Source organism: Caretta caretta, chromosome 3 (genome assembly GCF_965140235.1).
Source record: "Caretta caretta isolate rCarCar2 chromosome 3, rCarCar1.hap1, whole genome shotgun sequence".
In the NCBI taxonomy this organism is placed as follows: Eukaryota; Metazoa; Chordata; order Testudines; family Cheloniidae; genus Caretta; species Caretta caretta.
This window is the reverse complement of record NC_134208.1, coordinates 158,190,208-158,214,694: the sequence shown is the minus strand read 5'-3', so window position 1 is coordinate 158,214,694 and position 24,487 is coordinate 158,190,208. Positions and strand designations below refer to the sequence as shown.

Below are 24,487 nucleotides of genomic sequence, written 5' to 3'. Positions count from 1 at the left end.
CTCTACCTCACAACCTCACAGCCCTGCAGCCCAAGCCCAGCAAGCTCAAGTCAGCTGACACCTAGGGGTTACAGTGGACGAGAAGCTGGATATGAGTCAACAGTGTGCCCTTGTTGCCAAGAAGGCCAATAGCATTTTGGGATGTATAAGTAGAGGCATTGCCAGCAGATCGAGGGAAGTGATCATTCCCCTCGATTCGACATTGGTGAGGCCTCATCTGGAGTACTATGTCCAGTTTTGGGCCCCAAACTACAAGAAGGATGTGGAAAAATTGGAAAGCATCCAGCGGAGGGCAACAAAAATGATTAGGGGACTGGAACACATGACTTATGAGGAGAGGCTGAGGGAACTGGGATTGTTTCGTCTGCGGAAGAGAAGAATGAAGGGGGATTTGATAGCTGCTTTCAACTATCTGAAAGGGGGTTCCAAAGAGGATGGATCTAGACTGTTCTCAGTGGTAGCTGATGACAGAATGAGGAGTAGTGGTCTCAAGTTGCAGTGGGGGAGGTTTAGGTTGGATATTAGGAAAAACTTTTTCACTAGGAGGGTGGTGAAACACTGGAATGCGTTACCTAGGGAGGTGGTGGAATCTCCTTCCTTAGAAGTTTTTAAGGTCAGGCTTGACAAAGCCCTGGCTGGGATGATTTAATTGGGGATTGGTCCTGCTTTGAGCAGGGGGTTGGACTAGATGACCTCCTGAGGTCCCTTCCAACCCTGATATTCTATGACTCTATGACACGGGTCAGTCGCAGGTGTTTAATTGCATCGTAAACATACCCTAAGTGTCTCATCCTGCAAACATATAAGTATACGTGTAACTTTCTTCAAGTACCCACACTGACTTCTACACAACTTGAGTAAATTTATTCATCTTCTTAAGTGTTTTCAGGATCAAGCCTCATTCCTTGGATGGGCATTTGTATCTACTTAGTACACAGCAGGCAGCACCAAAGCATTCTGAAATTTCAGAGCCAAATTTTGGAAACCTCTGTAACAAATGAAGAAAATCAGGATTTGGAAAAATGTCAATCTTAGACTTACAGAGTTTTTTAAACAATCGTCATCCACATCAAAGTTTGATGTATCAGTTGGACTACTGACTTCAGGGATGTAAGGTGCTTCACAGTTCCGAATGTTATCCCATTCAATCCCAGCAAAAAATGGGTGGTTCTTAAAGTCTTCTATCCCATTTTGCCCAAGTCGATGCTCCCTGCTACAAATAAGCCTTCGAATGAGGTCCTTGGCATTTTCAGACACATCTGTCACTTGTGCAGGAAACTGAAACCTCTCCTTAAAGAATAAAACAGGAGGAAATAGTTTATTACCAAGAAAATGTCACAAAAGTCAGGTTCCTTCATGATTGTTTCTGTACAGAAAAATAGGGCTTTGCAAATACTCAGGCTCTTACTGTTAAATGAATGCAATAAGCTTCTAGGAAAAAATCTTCCCCAGACGATAAAAAGTATTGAAAATGCTATAACTGTCTCCTCCTTTTTTATTTATTTAAATGTCTCATGTACATTTTTGGATTCTATCTTTGCCTCCAGGTGGAAGAATGTTTAAGGATCTCTTTCCTAAGCCAAAAAATGGATCCACCAGCAAAAAACAGAACAAGAAGATGTAGCATAGCCAAGACTTACTCCTTGGAGTGAACTAATAGTCACCATTGTATATCCAGGTTTTTAGTTTTGGACTATCTTATTCAAAAGCAAAGCCAGTTGCAATTCATAACCACAAAATGTACTGTATGGAAACCAAATTTATATTTAAGATTTATGAACATGAATACGATCATTACATAAGAACTCTCTTTATAAACAGACCTTTACGCTAACCCTTTTTATTCACTAAGATTAGTTCACAAAAAATAGAAAAAACACTAACTTTGTGGTTCATTATTTTCCCGTAGGTCTCCACCAATGACTCTGCATAAAAGGGTGTCTCTCCATAAAGCATTTCATACATGCAAACACCTAGGGACCACCAGTCACACTCAGGTCCATACTTCCCTTTTCCATCTTCCATGGCCTGCAGGATTTCTGGAGAGATGTAGTCTGGAGTTCCAACTGCTACCGAAGACTGGACCTGGGGAGTTAGCATTTCCATGAGTAAAAATGACATACACAGTTACAGACAGTAGTGCCGGGGGTGGAGAGAGAAGTTGAGAGGTATCACGTGCATATGTAAGTTTATAATTCAAATTATAAACAGTGAATTCTAATACAAAAAGGGGGTTTCTAAATAACAATTGAGAAAAAAATGTTCTCGTGTCAAAGCCACTTCAGTGTTTCAAACCTAAAGTTCTGAAAAAATTTATTGGGTATTATAATAATTTACTTTTGTTGTGAACTGTGATGAATGCCAAAAATAAGGCAGTTTCGAGCTTGCAGTTATTATCTCCCTGATAATCGCACACGTTATTAATTCAGATGCTTTGTAACACTTCAGGGCATGACTATCACACTGGAACTACATTCTTGTCAGATACACCACACATTGTATAAGTTTAAACACAGCACTGCAATAGGATGAAGTGATATCAATGGTACCTGATTCTGCTTCTGCCAAAGCCCTGATCTGAGTCCAGTGAAATCAACGAGTGCTTTGACTGACTAATGATTACGGCATGAGGCTCAAAATTGAGTCTTACACCTTTCCAGTGGATATGTATTAATTTTGATTATATGCCCTCCCTTTATTAACTTTTTTTAATAAAATGAAATAAAAATGCATTTAACAAAGACAGAATTCAAATAGAATGCAGATATATTCTGAACTGAAACCAAATACTGTAAATACTTATAAAACTGTACAAATGCTATCACTGTCATTAATAAAAATGTGCACTTAAAAATGACATTTCCTTCACAAATAGGACTTCTTTGTGAGCAGAAATTTCACTGGCAAGTAGAGGACAGAAAGGAAAGGTGGTTGAGGGGAGGTCAGAGCTGTATCATTCTTTCTAATTTACCGTTCCATCTTCCATCAGTTTCAGACAAGAACCAAAATCTGCTAACCGAATATGTCCATTCATATCCATCAAGATGTTGTCTGGTTTAATGTCCCTGCAAATGAAATGTATTCAACAATTAGCATGAAGAAAAAGCATAATGCATCCTCCTGAAACTTTGAAACTTGTTTTTTCATTCACTGACAGTGCAACATCATTAGACTGAGTGTAGTGGCTCACTACATGACCTTATTCATAAAACACTTGTCATCCAGTCATACATATAGTTGGAATTTTTTCAGTGAAGCATGTGGGGATTTAACCATGTAACTCCCATTAATCATAATAATCCTCATGTGGTCAAATTCCACACATCACAGACAATTTACACCAGTATACATATAAAGAAAACAATGGCAGAGTGTCTGCATAGTCCTATGCATTCCTTATACTGTGCTATTATCTAATACTTTACTGAAATAACAGAGACGTCTAAATCACTTCAAGATGTCTAGAGGAGTACTCTTAAGTGACATACTGGCACTAAGCTAAGAAAACATCTCCCATATGTAACTGTGGAACAAAGTTACAACAAATAATTTGTGCAGTATTACGATTTAGCATCTTTCATCTATACATTTCTGGATTTCTACTATGTATTCCTACACCTAACACACACACACTCTTTTATTCTAGTTCATATTATCCACTCATAAGGCTAGGTGGACATTCAATCTGGAATTTCTGACAATGCCATTTCATAGACCTGCTGAAAGGTCTCTGAAGAATCCTGCACTAGCTTACAGCCTGCCCTGTTGGTGATACCCTTGTGAGTAGTCAACTTGTGTTGGTTTGAGAACCTACATTTATTTTTGGAGTCATGCACATTTAAAAAAAAAAAATCTATTCACACAAACCAACAAACCACGAGCACACAGAGCTACAGCTCTCCTGTAAGAAAGCAATGGTTTTACAAACCCCACATGAACTCTGAGAATATGTCATTTAACATTTCTTAAGCATAAACAATTAATTCAAGAAACCTGATGACCTGCCAGCCTAGTGGTGGGACTCGTGTATTATATACTGTAAGCAGCGGGATTGTAGGAACAGATGTCTTGTCTAACCCGACAGCCAGAACTTGGCGGCCATAAATAAATAGGGCCATGTTCATCATTGGCAGCTTCATGGAGCTCAACCCACATACGTCAGTAGCGTCTTTGATTCTGTGTGTGCTGCTTCTGTGACACCATTGGCCGCAATCATTTCATAGGAGTCAGCTTAAGTCAGTGGCGATTTGGGATCTCTGGACCAGAAGTGTAACTCCATTGCTTGAAGTGGCATTGTAACAGATTTACCCCAGTGTAATTAGGAACAGATTTTGGACCTTCACTTCCAAAGGTCCTAGTTACAAAAGTACTCCCATGAAATACCTCTAAGAGGGAAAAGTGTGGAGAAAGTGAGGGCCATAAAAGAATAAATAACTTAAGGAATTTACACCATAAACTCTGTTAAAGTACTGAGTTTATCTCAAAACTATAAAAGCCATGGGATTTAGAATTATGATTGACATCTAATAGATTGCAGGAGTTATTCCTTACAATTTAGTGGGGTTTTTTGTGGGGGGATTTTTTTAAAATTTTTGCGGGGAGAGGGGGAAGGTGGAAGAGGAAAGGTTGTGGGGTTTTTGTAAAACGTTAAATTTAAAACAAGTTCAAAATATTTTTAAAATATGTATTAATTGTACAGCTCACTTTGTACTTAAGACAAATTTTTAAGAGCAATAAAAACTGTGATTAGCTGTTTGTGAATTTTTATTTCACCAAATTAGGTTTTGGTTCTGTGAGGGATCTGCATAGGTAGAGCCCTGCATGGATATAAAATTTGAGTCCACATCCATCCGCGATTTGCAAACATGGTTCACGGATATCCGCATCTGCGGATATCCATGGATATAAAGACAATATCCGCATATTTGCAGTGCTCTATGTATAGGCATAAGGTCTATCCTTGCACATAGATTTATACAGTAAGAGAATAATCCTATAAAGGTGACAGTTTTTCATCTGAGGCTTTAATGTCTCCCAGGTAACTGAGTACACAGGGAATCTGAAATTCATAGATTAATTGGGCCCAAATTCTGCAGCGGACTGTGTGAGGGCACACCCATATGGAGTCAAGTGCAGAACTAAGACCTTGGTGGTTAGGCATGTGAATGAGGTCCAAATGTAATATATCTTTTAACTATAAAAATAACACAATACAAATAAATAATAATTAAAACACAATTACAGCATTTGCCCATTAAACTGCATTTCTCAAAAATATGACAAGGGTATTAAATTCTCATCCTACTCTGACCCAAAATATTCAAAAGGAAGACCATGAATTGACTGCCACAGCATGTTAGCTTTCAAAGATTTGAGCTGTTTATGAGGGATAAGAACAAAATAGGAAAAATTAGCAACTGAAAATACTAACTTTATTTCATTCTTATAACAACATATAAATGATTAACATATAAATTAGAGACAAGGTGGCTGAGGTAATACAGTCTCTTTCATTGGACCAACTTCTGTTGGTGAGAGAAAGATGAACTTTCAAGCTCACACCGAGCTCTTAGACTCCTTAGCTCTACTTAGTTGAAGAAGAGCTCTGTGTGAGCTTGAATGTTCATCTCTCTCTCACCAACAGAAGTTGGTCCAATAAAGGATATCATCATACTTAACTTGGATCTCTAAAATCCTGGGACCAATATGGTTACAACAACACTGCATTATTCACAGGGTGAGACCTTGGCAAAAAGTAAACTGAATTATTCACAGGCTGAGACCTTAGTAGGCTATGCTATACCTCAGAGAATTTTTTTAAAGACTGATTAATAAACCTTTGTAATTAAAGGTTTATAATGGAAAAGATGATAGACTCTATAGCACTAAGGGTAAGATGTCAAGCTTTACACACTTCAGAATAATGAAAACAGTACCAGTAAGTTTCAGGAAGCTACTGTACATGAATAATACATTTTATAATTTGTATTAACTTGTTATAGTTTGTAACAATAAAAATAGGGTTAATTTATTGTTTTGAAGGGAATTTATTTTGTCAAAAACTGGTTGCTCTTTAGGTTCTGATACTGCACCATTAAAGTCAATGGAAGCATCTTCCACTTCAACGAGTGTAGTATCAAGCAGAAAAGAAATTAATGTAGATTTATACAGATGCTAACATTTATTATGGTTGAAACTGACAAAAGTACATGTTTTCAGTTTTCTGTCTACTTTCACAGATCGAAGCTCCTGACTCAATCATGTCATACATTACCAAAAACACTTCTGTAAAAAGCAGAACTGTCCCTACAGCTCATTCCTCCTGACTGTCCCTTTCAAGGCAGTCTTTTGATTTTCACAAAGTTCTCAGATAAAATTATTACTGGACGTTGGTCCACTGAGTCCCCTACTTCACAAAAGTACTTGGAAGGGAACTCTCACTACTGAAGCTGTGAAGTTTTCACATTGTTTATGCCTAAACCCTGCCTAGTCATGGAGATTGGTAGAAGTGCAAAGAATGGAGCAAACAGCATGCAAAAAGACAAGACGACGGTGGACATCCAAGGGGATCCCAGATTTCAGACAGCTATGCAAACCTGCAACCCCCCTGGCCACTGCCCTTCAAGCTCTGCTTTTGACTCAGAAAAAGGATACCACTAAGAGTACAGGATGGAGAGTTAATGTTGCCTTAAATATACTCAGTACAGTATATTGCAAGTATAGGTTAATACTGTGTTATCCTGGGTACTGCTGCCAGTGTGGGTAGCTAACTTTTTAAAGTATAATTGGTAAAACTACAAAATAGGCACTTCTGACTCAACTCAAATTTAAAAACCAAACAGTCTTAGATCAATAGTATTTAGATCTTACTGTGTTTGTTAGTCATATGCAGAAAAACATGGACTTGGAAGTAAAATACACAAAGTAAAAAGCTCTATTTTCACAACATTTAGAAACAGCCACTGGTTTGGGTGACTCAGTCTAACAAAGAGCTCCTGCCACTCTAGAAACACAGCAAATGCATTTATCAAAGGCAAGCAAGTATTATTAGATTTCAAATCTCAGAAGAGGGCACAATAAATAATGGCTAATTCTTAGAGTGTAAACTGAAAGAAGCATTTGAGCATCCATTAAGCAACATTCTTCAGTCCCAGTTTTGCAGAATGTTGCTGACGCTATATGTCAAATAATTACTATTGCCAGTTTGAGATTTTTTTAAATGTATTTATTTTTACATTGTCCCATCAAAGTACATTTCAAATAAAAAACAAAAACATGCTACCAATGTCTTGGGAACCATAATTCTGGTGTGAAATGATTTGCAAAAAGTAAATCTAAAATCAAATTGCATTTCAAAATCTGGACCAAGAACAAGTTAAACAAAAAACAGAAAGTACCTTTGAGGCACCGTTTACCCAAGTCATCTGTCTTTCAAGATATACCCAAGAGTATTAAAAAAAAAAAATATGGACAGCGAGTTCACAGATTCCACAAAACAGAACCAAGAAAAATCTTGCTGTGATCGTCAGTATTACACACACTCACACACACAAATTACAGAGGGCACCGAAAATACTGTGGCTAAATACTTATTTTTAAGAGCCATTTTTGACACCAGGCCAAATGTTCATGTCCCACAGGAAGGTGAGGAAAAACACAATATACTTCAAGCTTTTTCTAGTCACATCTCTGCTTCATCATCGACACACTGAAGTAGAGATGGCAGCCTTGCAGAAGAAGCAGGAGGCAGAGTCTATACAAACCAGAGGCCAAGAACTGCGGATGAAATCTTGGGGGAATCCCAATCAGATACAGGGAATGGTTGTCCCTTCATGAGCCTCTTGCCCTCCTCTTCCCTTGCAGCAGGGCCAACCACTGTGCTGTGCTACCATTACCTACTCCACCACAGAGATTCCTACATAATCCATGGGAATCTAATCCTGTGAAAGAGGAATTAAGACTGGAGTGACCAGATGAATCCAATTTTTAAAATTCTTTCCATTTCCTATTAGTCACATGGGTAAGAATGATTATTTTTCATAAATATAGGTAGCCAGATCCGCAACTTCAGTAAATCTGTGTAGCTCCATTGACTTCAATGGAGCTAGGCCAGCTGAGAATCTGGCCCAACATCTTTTGGGTGCTTGACTTTGCAACCTTAATAATGTTCTTTTAACACTAATTTTTAGACTAATTTCCTAAGCTTTTAAAAAAATCAAACTAAAAAGAAATTTCATCAGGTTAAATCATATTGACAACCATATATGTTAACAGCAGGATTGGAACCTTTAAATCCACCACACAGATCTCTGCCACCTGAACTAATGGAGTAAGTGATAGCAGTAGTAGGTTATCACCCTCTATGTGGACTAGTACAAGAGGAGGAAGATACCTACGCTTTGCCAATAGGTTTCACAGATATTTGCTAACAGCAGAAGAATGTTGAGACTCAGGATTTTGAGTTCCATTCTTGGTTATGGAGCGTGCGCCAGTTATTACAGATCTTTCTGCTCTTGTTTTCCCCAAGCCTGACGCTTCTGACCCAGAGCTCTCTCTTCCTCTCTACCGCACCCTCCCTGACGCCTCATCCCAGTCGCATCACCTAGCCACTCCTCGTCTCCAGTCTCAGTCCCAGTCTTCTCTCCACCCAGCATCCCCTTCAAGGCTCCTTCTTCCAATCTCCTTACCCACTCAGCTCCAGTCCCTCTGCCCTTTCCTCAACCAATCTCAATCTGCCCTGCATCTCCCACTGGCTCCTAGTCCTCTGACCCCTGTTCCTTACACACAACTGGCTTCTGGTCTTCTTGCCTGGCCCGTCCCAGCCTCCCCTCGCACCAGCTATTCATCCAATCTCAGTCTTCTCCTCTCTCAGTCCCCACCTACTCCTGTTTCCATATCCCCCATTCCCAGTCCAAGTCTCCTTGCTCAGGCAATCCCAGTGTCTCCCCAATCTTTTGCCAGCTCCCAGCATCTCCTCCTGACCCAGGTTTCTTGTCCTTAACTATTCCCTCTACACCACTCATTGCGGTTGAGGTTTTGGCCTCTCTGCATTTGAGTCAAGTGGCTTCCTCCTCCATGGTACCTGGGGACTAGAAGGGAGAACATTCAGCACAGAAGAGACCATCTCCCTGCTCTCTATTCTGGTGCCCTGCACTACTGCTGACTACAGCAGCCAGGAGCAGCAATTACAAAGAAAGTCCCTCTCAGCCCCTGCAGCTCTGTGATGGAGCCTACCCAGTACCGAAAGAATCTTTGGAGAATGTAGCAGTCAAGTTCTAAAAAACATGTGCAAACTGAGATAGTCCGAAGGCTTAAATCTTGGCCAAATGTGGATGTTTTTTCATGAGAACAGCAAAAGGCCATGAAATGTTGTAATAATTTTTTTTATCATAAGCAAAGAATGTAATTTTTTCTCATCACTTCTTTGAAAATGGCTGAGCCATTTTTGTTTTAGGCAGAACCTGGGATGGAAAACTTCAGTCCAAATGGTTAACATTGGCAAAGATATAAGCAACTGAAACAAGGTCTTACAGCAGGAGTGTTCAGCTCTAACAGCTCCCCCTATATTATCACTTGGGGGTGCTCCCAGGATCCTTCACAACAACAAAACTGAATGACTCTTCACAACAGATATAGAAGGTTTAAAGAGAGAGGTTTCATTTGTTAATATTTATAAAACATTTTGAGAACCTGCGATCAAAGGTGCTAAAGAAGTGCAAAGTGCCAATATTACCTGGGTAGTAGGCTACATACAGAGCACCTGTTCTTTACAAACCTTTCAATCCTGTCAGGGGCTTCAAAAGAGAGATCACATGCTACTCTTAAACAGAAAAAAACCCATTTAAAAATAGGATTTATTTGCAAACCCATTCTGTAAATCACATTTATAGTGGGAAGAGATGCTGAATTCAAGAAGTTTGATAGCATGGTGCTGTATGGAATCCGTAACCGACTCTTGAAGAAGCCACACCCTGTTCAAGAGCAAAGCAGCCCTTTCCCACCCAGTTGCATGTCACACTGTGCATACAGGCTCCAGGGGTTACTTCGTTATCTTGAGTTGCTACAAGTACTTCAAACTGACAGCAAAGTAAATTAAAGGGCATGCATGCTCAAACTATCAAAGGAAACAGTACAACTTTGTGCCTTTACTTCCGCTTCACAGCAATGTCATCTTTGGGTGTGATCTGAGAGTAAAGTCTAGATTTCTATTTGGAATGAGTGATATATGAAACTCAAAAGACCCAGAAGTTTGGAGCACGAGACCACCCTTAAGTACAGATGCTTATGTAAAGTGTTTCGGTCTGCAACATGAGAAACAATCATATGACCTACTGAATGCCTTCAGCTCCTGTGAATTGCAATGGGAGTTGTAGGCACTCAGCCCCTTGTAGTAGAAGCTTGGCATCGCACAGGATCAGAGTCACGGCTGGAAACGTTGTCGGAAGCAATTGTCCATGCGATTTTAGGTACTTCCTGTTTCTGATCAGCCTGGAAATACTGGGGAACACCTGCTTTCATGCGTATTTTGTAAGCTTGCTTCCAGAATGAAAATAAAAAGCACTGAGGCTTGTGAAAAAAAAATATTTAAAATATTAGAACATTTTTGAAACCTCATAATAGAGTCTGGTTTAATTTGTGATTTGGGCAAAGCTTCAGATTGAGGTTTGTTTCTCCGAATGGGTTCACCCAGCTCTCTTTAAAATGAGTTTTTCTTTAACCACAAATAAAAGATTAGTCACTTTGAATGCTGTGTTACTCTAACAGTGTTCTGATATGAGATTATAGTAGGTGTTAGAGAAATCAAAATGAATGGCAATAATACTACTAATGAACCAGACAGAAATTCTGTTTGTTTACTAAGGCTCAAGAATAAACTGTTCCCTATGAAATTTGGTAAATCTGTAGCAGTGTTTTATATCAGTCATTAAAAAAAAAGCCTAATTTTATGTTCTGAAACCATTTGACTAGGTTCATTTCTGAGACACAAAATTACTACAGAAACACTAAGAACTTAGCAAATTGGAAATATGTATTATAATCGAATTTTAAGTAAAGTTAAAATTTGTACAAAATTCATTGCAAATGCTGGCATGTAAGACCCAAGGGAAAGCATATCTGTCAAGAAGACAAAAGCAATTATGTAATAATTGTTTTTCAAGTATAGCTTCATTATGGGGCTGGGACTATAATTTCCAAATGCAAACAACACACCAGGTAGTTTATTTTTCTGTGAAGCAATAATGAATATTGAGAAATAAAATATATTTCTTACAGCTCACATATTTGTTTTTCTGGGTTTTCTAGAAAACCAGAAATCATGCAGGTAGCAATTTACTCCTGCTACTGTTACGTTTATTGGACTCTTAAATCACTGAAGTTAAGTTTATTGCATAATTATGTTGGTGGTATCAAAGTCTGCTCAGGTATTGAGGTTCACCTGCATCACTCTACAAGTAATTGGATAACAGAATCCACCTGGAGAACAGCAATAGGAAAACAAAGATTAAAACAGCAAGAATCTTAATGAGTTTCATCTCTCTCTCTCGCTCGCTCTCTCCTGGAACAAGTGTCCCAGAATGGCTATGAAGAAGTGTCAGAGAGCACTACTACAAATGATTATGCCATTGGGCCAGCTTGCAGACATGCATATTAAATTCACATGCTAAAAATTATTATGAAATTAGAAAACCTGAAAAGATCAGGAAACAATACTGTGTCTTTTAGCACATGAAGGAGAAGCTCTGGGTTTAAACTCTGTGACTTCAGTGGGAGTCCTGTATGAAGAACGATTGCAAGAAAAGTCCCTTTCACAGTATTACTCTATATTTAGAAATATAGACAAAGCTACCACTTTATTTTAGTCTACTGGTTAAACGCATAGAGTGATCTCATGCATAAGCATTATTTCATCTTCATGTTACGAAAATATATACATATAATGTAAATGAAATCGTATTTGATTTTATAAATTACCTCTCTCCCACATAATCAGAAAGAGTATGTCAACACTGCAATTAAACACCTGTGGCTGGCCTATGTCAGCAGACTCGGGCTTGTGGGTCTCGGGCCACAGGGCTGTTTAATTGTGGTGCAGACATTCCGGCTCAGGCTGGAGCCTGGGCTCTGAGACCCTGCAATGGGGGAGGGTCACACCCTAAGGGCAGGCCTACACCTAAAATGCTGAAGCAGCACAACTACACAGATGCGGCTGTGCCAGTGTAGCGCTTTGGTGAAGACACTACTACGCTGACGGGATAGCCTCTCCCACTGGCGCAGTTAATCCACCTTCATGAGAGGCAGTAGCTAAGTTGAAGACGTCCACCCACCAACATAGTGCTGTGTACACTAGGGGTTAGGTTGCTATAACTGCATCGCTCAGGAATGTGGTTATACCAATGTAAGTTTATAGTGTAGACCTGGCCTAAAGCTCAAGATCTACTATCATTGCTAACCATAAAGTAAAAAAGCATGAATTGTATCTGCTATTAAACAGTTTTTCTGTGAATTCTCCAAATTCTCAGTATTTTTCTCTATGTCCCTCCTATCTGGGTTATAAAGTTAAAACCAAAGCACTGGTTTGTGGAAAAAATAGTGGTTTTAGGTATAGTTGCTAGACATTAGCACAGGGAAGCTGATCTTGATGGCTGAGAGCTGAGGGTCCTACAGAACATCATTTAATCATTATACATGTACGTGCATTCCCAACAATTACAAACCAAATATTAGAAGCAGACATTTATTGGTTATAATTATGCATTTTTTACAATAGGCAGCAATTCTCTTTGCCAAGCTACCTGCCCTAGGAAAAAATGCTAGCACAGATCTACCTACCATAATGGTTGGAGCTTCACTCCAGAATTCCTTCCGTACCAAAGATTTCCCCCTACTAGGACAGAAGGTGGGTAAACTGTGCCTCTCCCTTCTGCTGTTTCAGAAATACTTTTCTTCCCCCACTGCCCTTTGTTTGGTGCAATAAAACTACGCCCATGCCAAAAATAAATAAATACATAAATAAAAATGAAGACACATTTATGTTTGGCTACTTTTCAACTAAAGAAGACAATTTGTTGCTTACAAAGGTTTTATTGAGTTAAATACATTCAGCAATGCAGAACTGTGAGCCCCAAGAGATACTCAAAGCACTATATTTGGTGATCTTCCAACAAGTCTGGGAGTCACTTGATTTGGACTGGTCACAGTTAAACATACAGCAATTTAAGTGACAGAATCTACTGCTATTTTCCATTATATTGTGCTGGGTTATATCAAATGCTGGAGTTGCCATATTCTGCCAATTTAAGCTTATCTCAACTCCACCAAACAAAGCTAGAAATAAATCCCACCTGGCAAAAACAGCAGCACGCACTGCAGCCAGATTAGATTTGGGTAATCGGCAGCTACTCTTCAGTAATCCCAGTAAAATAGGCTGCTCACGGATAGCAGCACAAGAAAAATGGACTTTGTTACACTCCTTTGACCAAGCCTCTTATCAAGGCTCCACTGTATCTCTACCTAAACAGACACTCCCTCATCCCATGTGTGGGACCCATAAAACCTTATTTCACTTAAACTCAGAATCACCTTTTGACCAAAATATATTTACCTGTATTAATATTATTCACACAGTGCTCAAAACAACACCATTATGTTTACATATAAATCAGACTCTGCCCTATGAAGCTAACAAGAGAAGGATTTGAACCTGCAAAGATGTAAGCATGTGAATAGTTTTGAAGTCAGTAAGACATGCCTAAAGTTTGCAGGATTGAGCCCTTTATAGGCAAAATACAATCAACAGGGGATAAATGGAACAGATTCTACACACATTTTTATTTATATTTTTGTAGGGGTGGGGTGGGTTAGGAAATAGGTTACCTCCCCTTGTTTTCCTAACTCCCCCCACCCCCTTCCTCAGACGTTCTTGTTAAACCCTGGATTTGTGCTGGAAATGGCCCACCTTGATTATCATACACATTGTAAGGAGAGTGATCACTTTAGATAAGCTATTACCAGCAGGAGAGTGGGGTGGGGGGAGAGAAAACCTTTTGTAGTGATAAAACACCCATTTTTTCATGATTTGTGTGTATAAAAACAAACATCTTCTGTATTTTCCACCGTATGCATCTGATGAAGTGAGCTGTAGCTCACGAAAGCTTATGCTCAAATAAATTGGTTAGTCTCTAAGGTGCCACAAGTACTCCTTTTCTTTTTGCGAATACAGATTAACACGGCTGTTACTCTGAAACCTATCCTATGATTGTAAATGTCACTCTGTTTTATTAGCGGTTATCCAATATAGCCTTTACCACCCTCCGTATCACCCAAAAAATTCACCTCTAGTTTAGAAGAATCCCAATACTTTAAGCATCAAGAGACCAATCTAAACTCTCATTAAAGTTAATGGACAGATTCCCATTGAGTACAATGAGAGCTGGATCAGGCCTCCAGGGAACAGCTCCCAAGCCCTTGGAGACTGGCATATTTATTGAAAATGGGTATATGATTTTACAATGTATATAGTTTTATACACAACAAATTAAAATGATTATTGGCAGTAGTATTACAATGGTGCAGACAGGCGCCAACAGAAATCAGGGCTCCAGTATAGGCACTATATACACACAGTGAGAAAGAGATCCTGAAGAGCCAACAAGTTAAACAGACTAAAAAGACAAAGGGTGGGAGAAAATCAGTATTATTTTCCACACTTTATTAAGGTACATATACCTCAATCAAGGTTGCAAGGTGGCAGTCAGGAGTTGAACCCAGATCTCCTGAGTCTCAGGATATACATAATCTAGACCAGGGGTTCTCAAACTTCATTGCACCATGACCCCCTTCTGGCAACAAAAATTACTACACAACGCCAGGCGGGGGGACGGAAGCCTGAGCCTGCCCGAGCCCTGCCACCCTGGGTGGGGTGGGGGGCCAAAGTCAAATCCCGAGCCCCACCACCCCGATGGGCGGGGGGCAAAGCCGAAGCCCAAGGGCTTCAGCCCCACGCAGGTGGCCTGTAATCTGAGCCCTGCTGCTCAGGGTTGAAGCCCTCAGGCTTAGGCTTTGGCCCCGGCCCCAGGCAGTGTAGCGCTTGGGTTTTGGCCATAGGCCCCAGCAAGTCTAAGCCAGCCTTGGTGACCCCATTAAAATGGAGTCACGATCTACTTTGGAGTCCTAACCCACAGTTTGAGAACCCCTGAACTAGTCTTAAAGAGACCCTAGTATTTTATTTTTCATTATTAAAAAAATATCCTTCTCCAGAGACTTACACTGTTCTTTAAACTAATTTCTGCTGTTCAAACAGCTATCCAGGAAAGGCCAAACTATTTATCTTCTGGTATCTGGTTTTCTTGATGAATTTCAAATGTTAATAAAGTAAGCAACAACACACAAGAGGGCGTGTGTTCACCAGCCAACATATACACACTTTGGGTGTGCTCAGACATGGAGGTTCATTCCTGAACACACATACTGTGTGCACATACTGGCTTACGAATATATCCTGGTGTTTTTCAAAGAACTTACAAAATGGTCTTCTGAAAAATCAAGCAATTTAAAAACATTTTACTATAGCATCTTAAAAACTAATCTGCCAAAGAAATTGTTGCATTGTTGTATATTTATTTGCTGTAAAATATTTGGAAGTTATAGTCCTAGAATTAGGGTTAATTAAAAAACAACAACCCTGCTTTGTGTCTGAGTGTGTGCTGAAAATGCTCATTCTTACTTAAAAATAATGCACCATTGAGACAAGCCCTAATAACTCAAAAAAAAAAAAGCTATAAAACAATGGTTTATCTCCAATCATATTCAGTTTCCATGGCATCACCCCAAATCAGATTAACCGAAATGGAAATGACTATGGCAGTGGCTTCCATATATCACTTTGAAAATTGTTGTGATGTGACTGTATGGAACATTAAACTCATGTACCAAGAGTAATACATGTGCCAGAGTTTAGGAAACCCTGGACTGGGGTCTGAGCCAAAGCCCACTGAAGTCAAAGGATGAGGCAGTGGAGCTCAGATGTCCGTGCAGTTCCTGAATGTGATGTACAGAGCAATGTACTTTCGGAGTCAGTTTCCCCACAAACACCACTTACAATAAAATAACTAGATCAGAAGGATTTTGTGTGAACACTATCTATAAAACATGAAAAACTATTGGCAATATTATGCCTGCTTTAATACAGAACAGCCCCTAATATTTAATTCAAACAGAAATTACCAGATTCAAGCTAATTTTTTAGACTAATATGGATGTACTTTAGAAAACTCAATCAATTAAATTGCTTGTCCAGGGTTTTAAATTCATACTGGAATCCCACTGACTGTTCAAGACTGTGTACTAGTTTGTCTGTCTCTTTCAAAATGTTTATACCATATGCTTTATTTTAAAACGCAACAACCTGTGGGAAACAGAACACACTTAAAATATTTGGGGACAAAATCTCTCTTTAGACATGCACATGACTTTGTGGACCTCGTGTGTGTGAAGTGCACAGCAATAAGTTTCTGACAGTGTAATAATGCAGATATAAAAAAATGGTGGAAGGAATACTATATAATATATATATGTTATATAATTACTTATGCTATCTCCACACAGCTCTGTGCACCATTTGGCATATATTCATTTCTATTGTTTAAAATAGCTGGCCTTTTTAAATTTAAATTTGGCTTTTTATTTGGCATTTTTTATCAGGCAAGAAGCCCTATGGCAAAATAAAATAATTAAAATAAATAAAAAAGAAAAATTATGGTGAGTGATTATGAAGGTTAATAGAATACAAAACTGAAGACAACAAAATTTTGGTAACCTTGAAAGTTTTGCAAAAAAGGGAGGTAATAAGAAAATTATTCATTTTATTAAAAATAAAAGCCATTTTAAGACCACTGTTTTGGTCTGAAAACTCCAACCATCATCAGGGGAAATTAGTAAAAATTGCTGCTAGCTGGATTCAATTTGTAAAGCTCAAGGAGGAGACAATCATGAGGAAATGAGATAAATAATCTTCAGCTGGAACAAGATAAATTGTGACATAATTACAGAACAGTATTCCAGGGCTCTGGAGGTACCATGCCATTCATTAATCAAAGCTAATCCAGGATTAAAATGTTCAATTATTTGCAAAGCTTCTTTTTCAATTTTCTGTCTCCACAAGAGGATGCTGGTTTGATATAACGCAAACTTTCAAAGTTCAATTCTCATATACATTTAGGACAAGATTTTATATATTTAGTTGCAACAGTATTTATAGTTTCTTTGGCCAGTGACAGAATTTAATTTCATCAATGTAAACCAAGCCATAGTAACTGGTGGTCTTAAAGGATATGTCTACACTGCAATAAAAGACCCACGGCACCAAGTCTCAGAGCCTAGGTCAACAGTCTTAGGCTCATGGGACTCAGACTGTGGGGCTAAAAATTGCAGTGTAGACATTCGGGCAACTACAGCCTGAGCTCTGAGACTCTTTTCCCTCACAGGATCTCAGAGCCCAGGCTCCAGTCCAAGCCCGAATGCCTAAACAGCAATTTTTTAGCCCCATAGCCTGAGCCCCGCTAGCCTGAATGAGCTGATCCAGGCCAGCCATGGCCAGGCGCGGCTCATTTATTGCCGAATAGACATACCCATAGATAACATTTACACTCTAATTGGAAGTTACAGTTGGCAGAGTTTCAACCACAGAGGATACAGGGTCTTTACCTAAATTCACAGGAATATGATTTTTAGAGAGTCAGCAGGGTTCACTGACAGTACCCCACATTTAAAGTAAAGAGCATTTTAAAACTATTGGCAAAAGGTCCCAAAATGACAGCCCTGCAGACTGATGGCCTTTATATTCCCACATTACCCAACACAATGCAACTGAACCTTAACACACATAGATCATAGAATCATAGAATATCAGGTTTGGAAGGGACCTCAGGAGGTCATCTAGTCCAACCCCCTGCTCAAAGCAGGACCAATCCCCAATTAAATCATCCCAGCCAGGGCTTTGTCAAGCCTGACCTTAAAAACTTCTAAGGAAGGAGATTCCACCACCTCCCTAGGTAACGCATTCCAGTGTTTCACCACCCTCCTAGTGAAAAAGTTTTTCCTAATATCCAACCTAAACCTCCCCCACTGCAACTTGAGACCATTACTCCACATTCTGTCATCAGCTACCACTGAGAACATCTAGATCCATCCTCTTTGGAACCCCCTTTCAGATAGTTGAAAGCAGCTATCAAATCCCCCCTCATTCTTCTCTTCCGCAGACTAAACAATCCCAGTTCCCTCAGCCTCTCTTCATAAGTCATGTGTTCCAGTCCCCTAATCATTTTTGTTGCCCTCCGCTGGACTCTTTCCAATTTTTCCACATCCTTCTTGTAGTGTGGGGCCCAAAACTGGACACAGTACTCCAGATGAGGCCTCTCCAGTGTCGAATAGAGGTGAACGATCACGTCCCTCGATCTGCTGGCAATGCCCCTACTTATACACCCCAAAATGCCATTGGCCTTCTTGGCAACAAGGGCACGCTGTTGACTCATATCCAGCTTCTCGTCCACTGTAACCCCTAGGTCCTTTTCTGCAGAACTGCTGCCGAGCCATTTGGTCCCTAGTCTGCAGCGGTGCATGGGATTCTTCCATCCTAAGTGCAGGACTCTGCACTTGTCCTTGTTGAACCTCATCAGATTTTTTTTGGCCCAATCCTCCAATTTGTCTAGGTCCCTCTGTATCCTATCCCTACCCTCCAGCGTATCTACCTCTCCTCCCAGTTTAGTGTCATCTCCAAACTTGCTGAGGGTAAGGGTGAGAGGAAAGTTCTGGAGTAATAACTTCCTGCCCCAAACTGATGATCAGTTCAACCCTGTGCATGTAAGCAAGAATTACCACGGTTCAGCACCTAAATTTCATTTATATTCTTAGCTCTAGATTCACAAAAGGACATAGGAGCCTAATTGGCACTTGTGGTGCCTACATCCCCGAATCAGGCCCCACTGGGATTCACAAAACCCATGCTCAACTACTGCCGAACCCTGTAAGTATCTAAACTCACTTGGTGCCTTCATTTTTGCAATAAAAGTTCCCTAGGCACCTAAGTTTCTGCATCTGCACATGCACACTGCAGCCTCATGCTAGGCACATGGATACCTCAGCCCCAATGCGACACATAGGAACAGGGGGAAGGCAGGTGTTCCGCTGTGTAACTCGCCTGCAGGGCCTAATCCAGTAGATCCAGTACTGGATCGGGCCCCCACAGGTAAGCTCACACAACGTGAGCGAATGTCTGTGTGTCGGAGGAAGAGAACATAGGAGACCCCCATTCAAGTCCTGTCTGCCTGAGAGGGAGAAGGGATTTGAACAGGGACCTGCCACCTCTCGGACAAGTGCTCTAACCACTGTGCTATAGGATATTTTGATGTGGAACTCCCTCAATCTCTTCTGCTGAAGCTGTTCAACTGGGGATAAATAACTAAAAAGTTATAGGAGCTGGGGGAGTGGATTCTTCACATCCCGGGTGAGTACCCTAGCCACTGGGCTAAAGGTTACCAGAGAGGTGGTCCCCCCTCCCACCAACCCCTTGGAAAAACAGCAGCAAGGGAGAGTTTCAGATGAGAATCCCAAGCACAGAGAGGTGTCTCCCTCCACCCCAAGGATAGGAGCCAACCTCTGTGAGGGGGTGGGGCTTGGACATACACCTCACTTTAGCATCTCCCACTGGCTAACTTTGGTGAGGAGCTGCCAAGCGTGCTGACTTTTGTGAATCTCATTCTTAGGGCTTATCTCCCTCCAACCATTGTTTAGGGAAGCCCAAGTGCCTCTCTCCAGCTTTATTTATTGCCGAATAGACATACCCATAGATAACATTTACACTCTAATTGGAAGTTACAGTTGGCAGAGTTTCAACCACAGAGGATACAGGGTCTTTACCTAAATTCACAGGAATATGATTTTTAGAGAGTCAGCAGGGTTCACTGACAGTACCCCACATTTAAAGTAAAGAGCATTTTAAAACTATTGGCAAAAGGTCCCAAAATGACAGCCCTGCAGACTGATGGCCTTTATATTCCCACATTACCCAACACAATGCAACTGAACCTTAACACACATAGATCATAGAATCATAGAATATCAGGTTTGGAAGGGACCTCAGGAGGTCATCTAGTCCAACCCCCTGCTCAAAGCAGGACCAATCCCCAATTAAATCATCCCAGCCAGGGCTTTGTCAAGCCTGACCTTAAAAACTTCTAAGGAAGGAGATTCCACCACCTCCCTAGGTAATGCATTCCAGTGTTTGTAAATACCATTGTAAATACCAGTGATTTTTTTTTAAGTGCCTAAAAATTAGGTGTGGCAAATCTGAGCATTGCGGTGCCTAAGATCCTTTGAATCTAGCCCTTAGGGTCTTCTAATGTTATTAGGATTTCTGCCATTAGAGCTCTTTAGCAAAAGTTGCCTTTTTCATATCACTCACAACAATAAAGTCTAAAGCACAGAACTGAAAGAGACTAAGAGTCACTCTGCATGCCCCAACTTTTTGATAGTTTCCCCACCACAAAATAAAGGAATTTTATATATACACATTTTTATACATCTACCAGAAGAGCTGCTGAGAAGCTGTGAAAGAACAGAAAGCTCCATGGACTTCACTATGCAGATTTAATTTTCTGGTGCACTACTTAGATACTATGGTGATGGCTAAGAAGGATGGTCTAGTTAGGCGCTGTAGGGGAACACAGGAGTGTTCCTCCCTCAGCCACAGATTTCCTGTGTGACCTTGTGAAAAATCACTTGATTTATCATGTATCTCATTTCCCCATCTGCAAAATGAGGATAACACTTCCCTACTCACAGGATGCTGAGAGGTTAATATCCATTAATGACGGCGATGGCTGGGTGCCTCACAATGAGAAGGACCATACAAATACCCATCTAAATGGACAGGCGAATGATACTGAAAAGTCTAAGACACAGGAGATCTGTGTTTCAATTCCTGATGCTGCCATGGACTGTGTGCATGAACTTGAGCAACTTATTAAATGCTCTGTGCTTTAGTTTCCCTATCTGTAAAATGAGAATAATACATATTTCACAGGGGAATTATGAGATTTACTCCGTTAATGTTTGTGAACTGCTTTGAGATCCACAGATGGAAGGTTCCACAGAAATGCAGATTTTTATTATAACACTAATATAAGCTGCATCATTACTCAGCTTTACACACTGCCTTTTAACTGTTTTCTTTAGATCCTTATACATTGAATCAAGTTATTAGTAACTTTTGGCCTGATCCTGCTTCCATTTTAAGTCAGTGGAAAAAATCCCACTTCTTCACTAGGAGCAGATTCAGGCCCATTATTTACTAATTTTCCTTAAAGATGTTCCGAGCCTGCAGACTAAAATGTTAGGCTTAGAATAGCTTTTGGTTTTGTTTTTAACAAAACAAAGTATGTAGTTCTGGATCACTTTCCTCTAACATCCTTTTGGCAAAACCTCAGAGGTAACCTAATTATTTTTTGAAGTAATATTCTCATTTTATAAACAAAGAAGACACTGTACAACAGATTAGTATCTTAGACAAGCAAACAATGTGGAGCACCATGTCAAAACTGAGCAAAAGAATGTGTATGCAGCTAAGCCATTATAAACGAAACAGTCTCAAAGACACTGAGGAGTGTCTGTAGTCTACCAAACCAGCTCAAACACTCTTTCCTTTCTTGTTGCCACTCTAGTATTGGGGCAGTCTAGGACACACACTCAACCAAACTACCTTTTTGCCACTTTCAACTCCCTTCTTAAACCATTCCCGCTCCTCCCTGTCTGCTTAGGACCTTGCTGACTTTTTCAATTTAGAAGTTGAAAAGATCTGATAGGAACTCCCTTCACCTTCCACTATTTTCCTTCTCCCTACTCTCCTCACTGAAATTACAGATTCTCCTCTGCTCTCCTCCTCTAATCCTTCCACCTGTCTCAGCAACCTCTCCCATCCTACTTTCTGATTTCCCCTATTCCCATGGTCATGTCTTCCCCATTTCTCTTCAACCTCTAACTCTCCTCTAATTCTTTCCTTTCACAGCACCCAATTGCTTCTCTAACTGCTGCTCCGTATCCTTTCTTCCCTTAATTTTCAGACCTACTCAATGCACTGCCTACACCTGCTGTCTGGCATGCCTTTCCCAGACTCTCTGCAATACAGCTTTTGACCTCTATACTCCATTAAGACTGTTCTCAAAGTCTCCAGTGTTTTCTTGACCAAACCTCACCTCTCTCAACCTACCAACTGTACCCTTAACCCTGAAATCTTGTGCTCGACTGGTGTACGTGACTCTGTCCTCCCCTGCTTCTCTTCATACCTCTCTAATTGCTCTTTCAGCGTTTAATTCAGAGAATCCTTTTCATTCCCCTCCAACTTTTAGTGAGGGTCCCACAGGATACTCTCCTTAACTCTCGCCTCTCCTCCTACACACTATTTCTGAGCAATTTCATGCAAAACCAAAACTTCAGCTTTCATCTCTATGCTGTCTACTCCCAGATTTTCCTCTCCACTCCAAGCCTGTCCTTCTGTCCAACCTACGATCTCTGCCTGTCCTCCTGACATCTCCTTGTCGATGTCCAACCATCAGATTAAGCAACCCCTGGCGAGTTGAGCTTTTAATCTTTTCCTTGCAATCCTCTTCCTTTTCTGAGTAACTGTGGACAATCCTGCCCGTCACAAAGGCTCATAACCTGGCTGCCATCTTTGATTCAACCCTATCTCAGACCAGCACATCTAGACATGTCTAAACCTTGCTGCTGCTTCTTGCACAATATCCTTAAGATCCGGCCTCTCTTCTCAGTCTACCCAACTAATAATTGGGTCCAGGTCCTCATTATCTTTTGTATTTAATACTGTTTCCTCTTCCTTTCTGGCCTTGTCAAATGCTATCTTGACCCCCTTATATCCACTCAAAACACTGCAAGGATCATCTTTCTCTGGTATCAATCCAATCAGGTCATCCCTCTCTGACTTGCCTATCTCTACCACATCAAACACATACTACTTGCCTTCATTTTTAAAGTCCTTCACAGCTTAGCCTAGACCTACTTATCTCCTGCACTTTATTGACTTATCAACTCTCACCTCTGCTCCAATACTGATGCCAGCCTTGATTGGTCATTAGTAACATTTTCTCACAAGCATCTTAACTCTTTCTCCCATGTTGCTCGTTATGCCTGGGAAAAAGCTTCCTGTAAAAATCCACAAAGCCACTACACTTTCCTTTAAATCCCTCCTTAACATACTGCATCTTCACTGTGACGCCTACAAAACACTTGACAATAGCTTTCTGTTACCTTGAGCTCCTCCCATTTATTTGTCAAACCCATGTGTTGTTTCTCAGTTTATACTTAGATTGTATACTCTTTGTGGCAGAAACTGTATGTTTATGTGTGTACAGCGCCTAGCACAATCCCTGATTGTGGCCTGTAGGTGTCACTTCAGTACAAACAGCAGTAAATACTAATACTAATAATAATGCTATTTAATAGCTGTAATCAGCCTTTCTACAGGCTCTTCTGAGAAATAATCAACCATGATATGCAACTTACATGATAGTTCATTATAATAATTTTCACTTTAAAAATCACTCACATAGTACCAAAATGTATGTGGTGTTTTACACAATAAGACATGTTCCCTAACCCAGAGAGCACGTTTACATAGGACCTTTCCTTCAATTATCTCAAAGCACAGTTTAAATATTAATGAACTCTCGAACATGTCTATGAGATAGGTAAATATCACCATTTTACAGGTTAATACGTGGAAACACAAAAGGCCAAATCTTGCTCACTTTATGTAAGTAATCCCACTGAATTCTTACTTGTATGATGAAAGCGAAAAGATTTACTTACAACTGTACAGCAATAGGGGCTACTACATCTTGGAAGTTACTGAAGCTACACGTGAGTAAAGTAAGTGAGCTTTGTCTCCAAAGCAATGGCAGAGGTGTGAATTAGAGCCCTGGTGGCCCCTAGTCCTCTGCACTAACCCTCTGGCCACACTGAAATGTGTAATATGAAGTGATCAATAGTGAGAAGTATCATTGAATTGAAATTCAATTTATGGGCTTTTATTTATTTATGGGTTATTTTTTGAAACAAATAATGTAACATTCTTAAAAGGCAACAGCCAGGCCTGCCGATAGGGAGGGAGGAAGGGGGGCAAAAGGAGCAATTGCCCAGGGACCCAAGCGATTTAAAAGGGCAGTGGCTGGGAGCCCCGGGTCCTTTTAAATTGCCAGAACAGACCACAGAGCTCCTAGGCATAGGCGCCGAGTGGGTACTGAGCACCCACCGGTGGGCCCCTCCTCCCCCCACAGCACCTCCCACCAGCGGCGAGCCCCACTGATCAGCTTTTCCCCATCCCACCCTGTGCCTCCAGCCTGAGTCAGCTGTTTGGCGGCATGCCGGAGGTGCTGGGGGAGGAGGGAGGAAGGAGGGTGGGAAGAGGCAGGGTGGGCCT

General features: G+C 40.5%; 1 protein-coding gene across 7 annotated transcripts in view; it reads right to left on the bottom strand.

Annotated features, from left to right (window-relative positions):
* Positions 1 to 24,487, bottom strand: part of CDC42BPA (CDC42 binding protein kinase alpha) — a 327,653-nt gene that overhangs the window by 132,971 nt on the left and 170,195 nt on the right. For all 7 annotated transcript variants that reach the window (XM_048843358.2, XM_048843360.2, XM_048843359.2 and 4 more), the window contains exons 6-8: positions 2,972 to 3,065; positions 1,885 to 2,085; positions 1,042 to 1,290 (exon numbers count right to left, since the gene is read on the bottom strand). In XM_048843358.2, the coding sequence (XP_048699315.1) occupies positions 1,042 to 1,290; positions 1,885 to 2,085; positions 2,972 to 3,065 (544 nt within the window). The remainder of the gene's footprint in view (positions 1 to 1,041; positions 1,291 to 1,884; positions 2,086 to 2,971; positions 3,066 to 24,487) is intronic.